The sequence below is a fragment of the Nicotiana tomentosiformis genome, chromosome 6, assembly GCF_000390325.3.
Source record: "Nicotiana tomentosiformis chromosome 6, ASM39032v3, whole genome shotgun sequence".
Taxonomy (NCBI): domain Eukaryota; kingdom Viridiplantae; phylum Streptophyta; class Magnoliopsida; order Solanales; family Solanaceae; genus Nicotiana; species Nicotiana tomentosiformis.
The window spans coordinates 76381549-76394060 of NC_090817.1; the positions used below are offsets into that span (position 1 = coordinate 76381549).

Below are 12512 nucleotides of genomic sequence, written 5' to 3' on the forward strand. Positions count from 1 at the left end.
AATCCGAGCGTGCACGCAAGTCATAATACATTATAGGAAGCTACTCAAGACCCGAACCACTGAACAGAACCTTAAATCTCAAAACGACCGGACGGGTCGTTACACAAATAACGTATCTTTTTTTAATTTTCTATTCGTTCTACTTCCTTCCTTAATTTTTCACTTCAATTTGAATTTTACTATGAATGTTTTATAACTTTTACAAATTGCATCTCCTTGTTGGTGGTGGTGTGAGGGTAGTGTTGATGTTGTGGCTTGATTGTGATGATCGCTATGACTAGATTGGAGATGAAGAAAGGGAGGTCCACATGAAAAAAAATTAAAGCAAAAATATAATTTTATGCCTCTTCACGCCCTCAAATTTGAGTGAAAACACACATTTTGCCATGTCAGTCACGAGTGTTTACGAGACACACATGTATCAAGTTAAAGTGTCTATTTGATGTATTTTGCCTAAAGAAAAGAAAAACAAATACTGGAACCCCCATAATTATAGTTTGTTTGGCCAAGCTTCTAAATCGCCTTATTTTAAGAAGTGTTTTTCTCAAAAGTATTTTTGGTGAGAAACATTTTATGTTTGGCTGATTAATTTGAAAAGCACTTCTGAACAGCAATTAATGTTTGACCAAACTTTTGAAAAGTGTTTCTAAGTGTATTTTTCTCAAAAATGCTTTTCAGAAAAGTACTTTTGGGGAGAAACAATTTTTTTCTGCTTCTCCAAAATTATTTTTGTTTCTACTCAATAGCACTTTTTTTCTTCTAAAGGTTTATAGCATGTTTGACCAAGCTTCTCCAAAACCAAAAGCATTTTGTTTTTTGAAAAAAAATATTTTTTTTCCATAGTTAAGGTGTTTGGTCAAGCTTTTAGAAGAAGAAAAAAGTGTTCTAAGTAGAAGCAGTTTTGAAGAAGTAAAAAAAAATAACTTCTATCCAAAAGCACTTATTTGAAAAATACTTTTGAAAAAAAAATACACTTAAAAGTACTTTTTAAAAGTTTGGTCTTTACACTAATCATTTCTCATAAGTGCTTTTCAAATTAATTAGTCAAACACAAATTGTTTCTCACCAAAAATACTTTTAAGAAAACGCTTTTGAGAAAACACTTCTCAAAATAAGCTGATTTTAGAAGCTTGCCAAACAGGCTATTAGTCAAACACTTCAACTTTGGAAAAAAAAATACTTTTTAAAAATATAAAGAAAAAAGTACTTTTAGCCTCGAAGAAACTTGGGCAAACAGGCTATTAATCTACCATGATCAGCAAAAAGAAAAGCCAGAAGCTCAAGCTGGAATTTTAAAAAAGTCAAACGGGAAAGTTTGAATTACTGAGGTACTTTTTTGCTTGATGAACAAATATAGTGTCTTCCCTTTCATTAAATTATCGTAGACATCCGTAATACAAAGTTCCCATAACAATCTGGGCACCCAAAATTCTTTTTTCCTCAAAGAGGGAAAAACAAAATAAATGAAGGAAGACTTACTATTGGCTGCATCACTTAAAGACTAAAGACCAAAGACCAATCTATACAGACTTGCTTACATTGAAAAAGGAAGATATATGATCATTACCTAGAATTTCCTGTGTACAGAAGCAATATCTGGCAATACCAGGTTATGTTGCCAACGCAAAATCAAACATCTATACGTTCCTCATGACCAGGTAACTGGTGGCTAGTACTTCTCTCTTCAACCACGCCACCTTATTGTAAGGATTCCAAAATTTCCGGATGCTGCAAAAACTTGACTCTTCCAATGCTACCAGGTATCAAGAGCACCAAAACTTACACTTATCTTTCCTATCCTCTGAAAAATTCCATCGTAATACACAAATTCGAAGAAGTTTTCCTTGGTAGCAGGCCAATTGCTTTACTTTCTCATCATCCAGACAAACTTCTGACAGTATAGTACAGTTTCTCACATGATTTTGTAACTTTGCAGGTCAATTGAATAACATTAGTGCACAAGTATCATCTTGCCTTCGACGATTGAACGGAGAAGCCCAATGGCACATCTTCATTGCAGTATATGGAGGTATATTTTCTAAGCTGAAATAGATTACAGCTTCAAAGAAACCAGCGAAAATCCAGATCATCTTTAGACTATTGGAGAGGTACCATTTGCTGAGCTGGACTAGTTTACAGCTTCGAAAAAAAGGACCTGCGGTTGCAAATGCCCTCTTTCACACATAACTAGAACATCATCCCAGCCACCAATTACCTGTACATAAAATATCCATAATAACAGAATCTTATTAAAAAATAAGAAGGAAAAATGGGAAGAAACTGAATATTACCTTCACGGTTTTGTCGTCATACATGATCCACTGTCCACGATCACGACTGTAAGCAAAGCAGTGATAATGCTGTCCATAGTAGCAAACCTGAAATAAATATCAAGCGATAAGATCATCCATCTTTAGACACATCCCACACCAGAATTAAATAACAGAAGATGGTTCAATATCCAAAAGTACCTCACATAGTAAGTATTCCTACTCTACTTTTTTCGTACAACAAAGTAATTCTTATACTCAGCAACATGAAAGATATACCTTAGCTTAAGCATATGCAGATGAAGATAAGCAAAGAAACATAAAGCTCAAGCATATGCATATTAGGATTAGTACAGAAAATATCTGCATAGGAGACCCCCAAGAAAAACCTTTATATTTGAGATCTGTAACTGGCCCAAGTTCAGACTGGAGAACCATATAGACAATGTTCTTGAAACAAACAAGATAATACCCAAACCAAAACAGAAGCTTTATATTTGAGATAGACTGGAGAACAATATAGACAATGTTCTTGAAACAAACAAGATAATACCGAAAAATGGAATAAAATGAACTCGGCCTGATCAAATAGTCACTTTTACTCATCATTCATGAAAATAAGGCTTTATGTACAAAAAAGATACAATCACAAAAGTATTTCTCTTCATGAAAGATGACAGAAAGTACTCATCAATTAGTTGAAATGGTAAAAATAAAAGTAACAAACAATTGAAATGGTTTTATGAACCAAGTAAACGAGCTGAAACTACAATATAACATTTACAAGAAACATGTGAGAGTTATCAAAATAGGAGCAGGAAATTGAGTATCTGAAATATGGATGGACTTGAATATTGAGTTCCAGTGACTTGATTATATTTTGTTTCGAGCTAGTACAGAGAAATTTAAATACTTTCATGCCCCTAGAAATACATAGAAGGAAAAGAACAGCAGACAAAAGAATACCAAACATTTACCACAGAAACTAAGTAATGCTTGTTTTTCGGATCAAGACCACGATAAAGGACGCCAATGTCCACTTCAGTAGATAAAGCTGATAACGTTGCTTTTATGTCATCTACACTCTCACAAGTATTCTGCCAACCTAAAACTGCATGGGGGGGAAACAAATAACATGAGAAACAAATATGATTCTCCGAAGATTCGTCCATCACCCATGGCAACCAAAATGGAGGATGGGGGCAGAAAATATAGTTACCCGTTGTGAAAACATGTGGCGGAGCAGAGAGAATGTGATGAATATAGTTAAGCTTTTCACATCCACCAACCTCGGGATCGCAAGCCAACTGATGGTTCATCTCAACAAGATTCAGAAGCTCATCAAACGAGCTTTCTGGACACATAACCTGAAAGAAAGAACAAAAAACTTGATAAACTGTTGAGAAAGCAAATTGGACCCCCCCCCCCCCACCCACCCACAATAACAGTAAAGCAAACTGTGCATTATCCAAACAATGTCTTGCTGAACTTCAAAAGATTAATTTTCTGAACGGAAACTAACGTGCCATCACAAAATTGCCTCAAAGAACATGCCTTCATTGTTCGGAGAGCGCTGGCATTAATATTATGAAAGAACGATGTGTACTTCAGATGTCTGGACTCCAATCCACAATTGTAGCAGTTCATCCGCTCAAAAATATCCATTCCGAAAAGAGAATGCACAATACAAGCACTACTCGAGCAATCCCAAGAGCCCATACAGCTGCTATCTGCAGATTCAGTATCCGAAAGACCTGAGGTTGATATAAATGACCGATGTAGGCAGTCAAATATCACACCCAGTACTTCAGAAGCATCATTCATTTGAGCCTGTAAGTCAATATTTTGTTAATTGAATTCAAAGAAGCTGTCTCCTAGAAATGTATGAGGGTGCTCAACAGAGTTTCATATTTACCTCCTGGAAGAAATTACTATCGGGATAAAGGTTGCTGAGGGCAATTCTCAAAGTAGTAGGAGCAACAGCCTCTCTTCGCATCTCAGTAGAAGCCATGCTCAGAGCAGTAAATATGTCGTATAAAGCACATACCACACATGGGTCACCAACATGATCATGCTCTGATGATGTTCTTCTCAAAAATTCATCTCGAAATTGTCTTAGATGCCACAATGACTAAAACGAGGAAAAGAAGACACTTGATATTCAAGAAATTTTGAAACACGATAAACAAAGTTAAATTTTTTATTATAAACCAAAAGACTAGGCACTTTTAAACGCTAACCTGTATAATGACATTTAGAAAGCAATTGTATTCTCCAACTTCATTCTTTAGCCCAGTGCCATATACATCCATCTCATTGACATTCCCAACGCTTATTTCATTACCCATATCCCCGGTTTCAGAGAACATCCTCTGTGCCCCTGAACTTGCCTTCAAGGGTAATTTCTGATGTGCATGGAATGCGTCTGACATAAAAAGAGAGAGCGAGGGAGAAGTCACTTGAACACTCAGAAGAGGGAAAATATAAAGCAGTTAACTCTTCAAGACAAATGGAAAAACAGAAGCCGCCACCACCACTTCTCAAGACTCAAACTAGTATGTCACTTTCAGTTTCCTTCAGAATTCATAACCATTTGAGAGGGTCTCAATTTGAGAGAAGATAGGAGAAACAAAGGGTAGATAAGTAGTCCTTCTAATCATCAAGCTTAAGCAGTGAATTTGATACAGATACGGGACATCCTAGACTACTAATAAAACAAAATAGAGACAGCCTAAATTAATAAAAATTAAAACTATCTTGGGGAGCTTGTTATCGGAGAAGAAAGATAATAGACATACCAAGACTTTGGCGTACAGCTCTCTTAAGGTCAGCTTGGAACCTTTCTTCATCATCCTCCTCCACATGTAGCTGTCTCAATGTCTTTGTTCCACTATCTCTGGTACCATTCTTTTCTAGATCGAAATTAAATGGTAGTGAATTTAGTTCACTTCAACAGAGCAGAGCATAGAACAGTTTTGTAGTTGAAATTTAAAGGAAAAATATTGGCACAGCACATATTGCCACCCACCAGCTTGGCTCTTTTTCTTCTAATTTCTATAGAGGAGGGCAGTAAAGGGGATAGGATCTCAACTTCGCCCAAATAACTCCAAATGTTTTTCTTTTATAAAAGCGACTCCAAAGATTTTTTTTTGCAAAAGGATCATAGAGCTGGTACTAAATTTGTTCTCACAGTTTAGCAACAGCATAACATGCCAACTTGAGTATATGATTAAGTAATGCCACAATTACAATATCATTCATCTGTAACCAAGATGACTTACTCCTCTAAAGTTTGAAACAATGAAGAAATGGAAGAGATGACGGGGTTGACCAATCACTGTTTCTGATACCAACAGTAATAGCTTGGACGTTGATTTGTTTGTTGCAAATATCCAATTACTGTATGTGGTCCAACTTTAAAAGAGAGCTTATAAGTGTGAATCGACCAATAAAGTACCAATCCTAGAAGCCGTCATAAAACCAAGCCAATCTATCTTTGATGAACTGAACAATGAACTCTCTGTTTCAATATTTTTTTTTAAAAACTACTTGTGTTTCAAGTCAATGGGTCAACAAAACGACCCTCCTCCTTTCTCCGGGCTTGGGACCGGCTGTGTTATAGAGAAGACACTAACTACGACACAGGCGGAGTTATCACGAGAATATCATTCTTCAACAATCCCGAAGCTTTTTCCAAAGTAATAGGCACTGCCATTGAGCTCACATTCATTTGCGCATTTAGCAATCAACTAAACACCGGGTGATTAAAAAAAAAGCAAGAAGGAATTTAAACTATAAAACAGACACTTCCTGAATGCAGTCACTCTGGCATACGTTAAAGTCATCGACCATGTATGAATTCCCCTTTAACATGCAGCAACAACAACTATTACGCCTCAGTCCCAATGGGGCCGGCTATATGAAGCCTCACTTCTTTCTTTCAGCTTATCTTATATCACCATCATACCAAAATAAAATAAAAGTGAAAGTAAAAAAGAAGTTAATATATATATATATATATATACACACACACACACACACACACACTATAATAGTAATAACAATAATAATAGTAGTAGAATTTCTTTACAAGTATAAGACCTATTCTCAACTAGTAAGTATCACCTATATGGATCTTTTTCTTCCATTGTGCCCTATCTTGAGCTAAGTCTTCATTGATTCGAACCCCGTCAGCATGCAACTGTTCATTTTCATTTGGCAAACTGTCACTCAAGGGCCACAATAAGTACGTTTAGATTACTGGATATTTTCTGGAAAACAGGAGTCAATAAGGACTACTAGAATTCTAACTGAATCCAAAAAGATCATCATTTTTATACACATACTAGAAGCTTTCCCTAAACTCTGAAGTAACTACTAAAGCATGTTAAAAGGTAGAAGACCAACAAGCCCGCGACAAACCTACACAAATAAAAGCCAGAGAAATTTAAAAAAATCAAGTATTGCTGCCCTCTGCACATGCCTGTCCTCTGTTTCTAGCAGTTTCTGGATGCTAAAGCAAAGACTAAACTCAAGCAAGCGTGGAGGATGAAACCCAAAAATTTCCAGAGAAACTGCCAACAGACTGAATGCACCAAGACATGGATTATATTTTTTTGGTAAATAGGGATATACATATAGTGCCAGGCATTGCTCAGCCCTTCTCTAACAACAAAACTTGGCAAAGATTCGACCACAAAATGTTCCACTTTTATTATAGGTAAAAAGGAACCAAAGAACGAATGCAAGGAAAAAGAGGTGCACTGAGACTTTTAAAGTGCATAATTCCTATTTTACAACAATAAATGCTTTCTGAGACTACCAGCTTTTTTTAACAACCAGGAAATCTGTGATTCTGACACTACGAACTTTCCTTTACAGGTAAAAATACAGCGACTAGCAGAAAACTGCAAAAGCATCAACCACCCATTCAAGTTGGAGAAGCAAAAGAGAAGTCACCATACAGAAACAAGAAGCAGCTAAAAACATACTCACCATGTGAAGAATCCAGAGCTCTTGATTCACTAACTGCAGTATTTTCCCTTTCAGAAGAACCAGATTGATACTTCCCCTCACTAAATTTAGTCGAACCTTTCTGGCGCCTGCCTTTTCTTGCAGATCGTTTATCAGATATCAATACACCATCCTCTGGACTCTCTTTGTTTGACAATCCAGAATAAGAGAAAAAATGATAGCATGTTCAGATGACATCATCCTAACTCTGGAACCTTGCGGTACAGATTATTTTGGAAGTATAAATTATTCCAGTCACTAGTCAAGAGCCATACCATCTCTTTGCGCCATTACTTCTGGAAAGTTCTTTGAAGGACCTTCTAAACTGTTTGGAAGTACATTGTTCTGCATCAAGGAAAGTCATATGTTACAATCAGTTTCATAGGGATAAATAATATTAGCAGCATCGTCGAGGTGTAACATCAAGACATTTCAAGGCCTTAGTTTTAACAGCATGAGAAATCAGATTGTCAAAGGTTCTAACAGAAGAAAGCCTAGAATCAGAGTGTTAACCTTCTCGCTACTCTTCAATTGCTCATTGATTTTCTGATCAATATCACAACAATTCAAGTAAGTGTCAGGATACATTTTTTGATAAGGGCAAGTTTCAAGATTAATAGCTGCACCCATATTCTCTTGAATTGTTCTTGCAGATTTCTTATGTTGCTCGGCCAGATGCTTCAGCTTAGCCTCATTCTCAATTCTTCTTTGATACTCTAAAGTCTCTTCAAGCTTCCTTTCCTCGGCTTCAAGCTCAATCATACGTCTGTACTCCTCCTCCTGTAGATTTAAGGAATTACCAGTTTGAGGAATTTCACTCTCTTGATCATCGCCATCAGGAGCAGCAAATGAGCTGCACCAAAACATACCAGTGAAAAGTGTTAAAGGTTGTAGAGGGTTTGCTCAGAAGCATAACTAGAGTGTATGTCAATGGAGAAATAGGTCTTTAGAAAGAGACATACGCATCTTCCACAATCTCATGGTGAAGCACATGTGATTCGTTACCACTGTTAGGCTGCACAAGAAAGAGGAAACATGTTATACCTCCTCCCAGCATTATACATAAACAACTGCTTCAGATACAAAAGTTTGACCCACAGCTCAAACCTTTGAATCCTTTGCTCTTCGATACTCTTTGTTTTTTTTCTTGTCCTTCGTCTTTTCATGGGCATGTTTAGACTTCTCATTTCCCCCACTTGAACTCTTCTCAGAATCACGAGCAAGTTCAGCCAGAAAAGCATCCCTTGCAGCATCAGACTTCTCAGTTGCATCCTTCTCAGCCAGGTCCTCCAAGTGTGCCTAAAAAATGAGAAAAAACAATCATCCTAATCAGAATTCAGAATAAGAAAGACAAAGGCTAAACGACAAGAGGATAGGAAGGCAAACAGCAGTAAATGATCCTAAGAGCAACATAGGTGCTTCAAAACAGTAGATACCCGCATAAATGACTTCAATAGAGGCACTAAAATCTGCCGGTAATCTTGGGCAGATGCAGGCTCAAGCTTCACTTCCAACTGTTGCATCCCGGTAACCATCCGCATGATTCGAGCATCAATTTTGCTCAACTGCATCCATGAAATTTTAAATTCAAAAGGCAAGAAAGCAACACAGAAAATTGAAAAAGGAACACTAGACGGTAACTGATGCACCAACCTCAATGGAAACATGTTCCTTCTGTCTCTGTATTGCAACTTCCACGCTAGAGTCCACCTGATGAAGATAGTCTTTCAGTCTCCAGTCATCCTCTTCGCCAGACTCCAAGTCACAAAATTGAGATGTTCCACCACCGTAAGTTTCCTCAAATCCGAATTGATTTACATTGAGAGATTCTGCTTCCTTCAGAACATTTGATATAGCATCCAACTCAAACCTACTGATAATCGTAACTTCGCTGTCACTTTCTATGAGCTCCTCTCGTCGCTTCCGCAAGACAGAATCATAGCTTTGCCGGACAAATTCTACTTCATGTTCTCTTTTTTTACCCTCTTCTAAGCAAAGATCTTCTACTGCCTGTAGTGCTTCCTCGTAACTTAGGTGCTCAGATTTTCTCTCACACAAACCCTGTAGGTCGTAATACTCCTTCTCAAGCAATCTAAGAATTTCCATACCCTGTTGAGCTTTCTCTTCTCTTGCACGTGTCCATGATGCCAGTGCTTCCACACTTGATGGACCAGTGAATAACCAGGACAGTAATGCATCTGAATCAATTAAAACTCCATTTTGGTACTGATTACCAGACAAAATTGCTGCAGGTCTATCATTAGAAACTGCATTAGGACACGAGCTGGGAGAAAGATTGTGTTGCAGGAACTGCTTATCAAACAACAAACATGTGTCATCCTCACTGAAAACTATTTTCTCTAGATCGTCAAATCCATGACAACCATTGCTTGTTTCGTCAAAACCAGTTCTCTCAGGATATCTCCCTAAGCCCTCAGGATATCTCCCTAAGCCGCAAGAATGAGAAAGTTCTTGCAAGTATTTTAGTATTTTTTTCAGTTCTTCTGGACCCAAAAAGCATATGCACAGAGGACTCTGATCAATATTGTAGTTAAGAAGCTTAGAGCCAAAAGCAAGACCCTGAAGCTCTTCCACTGCAAAATGCATAACCTTGCTGAGGTGACTTGAAGCAAGATATTTATTTTTAATAAGAGTCTCAAACACAGCATGGATTCTTTCAAGAAGCTTTACCCGCTCAGGGTCATCAGACAGCGGCAAGCCTTCAGGAAGTAAATGAATCTTCGGACCACCATCTCCATCACAATCCATAAAGTCAATGTCTGAGATCTTATCATTTTTTCTGCTCTCAACCATATCTCTGTTGGGTCTATCCCCTAATTTCTTCTTTCTAGCTGATGTGTCCCACTCGTCTTCATGGCAGAAAGCCTCCAAAAAGTCATCCTTTGACCCCTCCCCGTCATCTCTTTCATAGGACTCATCAAGAAAACCATGGCCCTGAGATCTTGATTGTTTATCAAGTATTTCCACTGCTGCATTAACATCTAATGGTTTCCAAGAGCAGTTCAGAAGCATCTCAGCCCACTCATTCTCCACACTTTGAGGCAAAACTGACTGCATTTTAGGCAGCAGAGCACCCATGTGATCATGCACAACATGATGAATGTGTGATTCCGAGTTTGCAAATTTTTCACTGCAGCGGCAACATGTCCAGAACTTCCAAGTTTTATTTGTCTTGGCAAATGCAAGAGACTCAGATAGCACTTCAATAGCCAAACGATCCTTAGATGAACTAAAATGTGCCTTAAGATCTGAAATTCTAATACTAAACAATTCTTTCTTCACATCCAAACTCATGGAATTCCAATATGATTGCACCAAATTCCTTCTCTCCGTGGAAGAAGCAGTCTTCCTTGCATTTCCACTCTTCCTCCTCTCACCTGCTCTCTGCCCAGATCCTGCTGTTGAGTCCAAACCAGTATATTCCTCATTCTGTGATTTGACAGTTCCTGACTTCTGCTGTAACAGCCTAGCGGCAGCTACCCGAACCTCAATCTCCTTCCTCCTCTCTTCAGGTGTCTTAGTTGCCTTCTTAATTTCATTAGGCCTTCTAGCCTGAACCAACCTCAATTCCATTGGGTCCTCAGAGACCCTCCTAATTGGAATTAGCCTGAATTTCTCCTCCCCAGTTCCTATATTCTTCATCCAAGAAGAAATGGAAGCAAAATTTGACTTCTGAATCAAATTTTGAAGCTCACCGCGTATATGAGATATTCGAGCTTCAGCAGGGGATATCTTCTGTTGACTCTCCTCCTGTAAGCTCTCTTTCGCAGGATCAATGGGGTTTTCAATTGCCATTGCTCTTTCACACTCCTGCACGACTTCCTCGTACTCCTTCCCGTCATTCGCTGCTTCATACAACAAATTAGCATAGAAATGCGCAAACTCAATCGAGTACGGAGACAGCGACACTGCTCTCCTAGCACTCTCAATCGCATTCCTCAAATGCCTCTGCTTCGCATTAGGATCATCAATAATAGAGGCAATCTTCACACAAACTGTGCCCTGGACACGGTGAATCAAGGCCGAATAAGGCGAACTTTCATGCTTAGTGGACAAGTCCTTCATCAATCTTAGGGCTTTTGTATGGTTCCCGCGTCTCAGGGACGTTAGGGCACGCTCGCATTCAAGCTTAATCGAAGCATAAGAAGCGGCCGACGACGATGAACCGTTGTTCTCACAATCAAATACCACTACGGCATCGTTTTTACTCAACGATCCGTTCGAAATTGAAGGATTTATTAAAACTAGCTTTTGCTCAGCATCAAGCGCCGACGGCGGCGACCCATCGTCGGAGACAGACGGAACCGCCGCCGGTGAAATTGAGGGTTTGGAGCGAGGAGCGACGGTTCGCTTCTTGTGCCCCATAGAAGATCTCTCCTAGGGCGAATTAACCGAAGGCATATACCTTATTTCATGCCCCTAAATACGTACAATAATATACATATAAAATCCTCCAATTACACAGATTATATATGTGTAATATGTTCTACAGACAGCAATAGAGAAACTTACCGGTGAAAAGCACAATCGATCGGCGGTGAAGAGTGTGTTCTATATTATATATAAATATAATATGTATGTATAGGTAAGTAAACAGTGTCACTCTCCCTCTCTCTCTCTCTCTCTCTCTCTCTCTAAATCTATGTAATACACACCTACCAAAGGTATTGGGGGAAGAATGAAGATATGCGGGGTGGGTAGGTTTGGGAAGATATAGACAAATGGACTATAGTAACAGTGGGATGAGGAGAAAAAATGGAGATTAATTAAGGTGGCAATTTTTAGGACAGCTTATTTGGAGTAGTTATAATTACTACTCCTATCATTCTTTTTCTTTCTCGTGATGTAATTTCTTTAAAGATTTTATTACCTTTATGCCAATGATTTTTCACTTTATGGAAATGCAATGCAACTGGTTTAAAGAAGGAGCAGGAGAAGTTTTAAGAAAAATTGAAGCTATGTGTAAAAATAGGTATATAATTTTTATACTAACTAGTCTCACACAATCATTACGCGCGTACCTAATTAATGAGTATAATTTTTATTTTAAAATTATATAAATATTATTAAAAATATATATTTGAGCTGTAAAAAAAATAGATTAAAGAAAAAAATTAAATCTCATATACGATATTTAACTAACTTATAAGAACATTTTTGTTCTCAACTCTATATGAGTAAAGCAGGCACATGCAAGAGGAACCACAG

The 12512-nt window shown here is 38.0% G+C and overlaps 1 protein-coding gene across 2 annotated transcripts; it reads right to left on the reverse strand.

Annotated features, from left to right (window-relative positions):
- Positions 1-1290: 1290 nt before the first annotated feature.
- On the reverse strand, positions 1291-11985 carry LOC104090916 (uncharacterized). Of its 2 annotated transcripts, XM_009596121.4 has the most exons (16): positions 11817-11985; positions 8937-11723; positions 8720-8848; positions 8391-8582; positions 8246-8298; positions 7797-8136; positions 7559-7628; positions 7266-7427; positions 5069-5182; positions 4511-4695; positions 4186-4401; positions 3825-4100; positions 3490-3637; positions 3248-3381; positions 2292-2378; positions 1291-2215 (listed from the first exon to the last, which is right to left on the reverse strand). In XM_009596121.4, exons 2-16 carry the CDS (start codon positions 11667-11669, stop codon positions 2129-2131), a joined length of 4926 nt encoding a protein of 1641 aa, XP_009594416.1. In that variant the 5' UTR covers positions 11670-11723; positions 11817-11985; the 3' UTR covers positions 1291-2128. The 2 variants fall into 2 exon arrangements, with proteins under 2 accessions (XP_009594416.1, XP_070033593.1); XM_070177492.1 differs by having other exon boundaries at positions 8937-11985.
- Between the last annotated feature and the right edge of the window lie 527 nt (positions 11986-12512).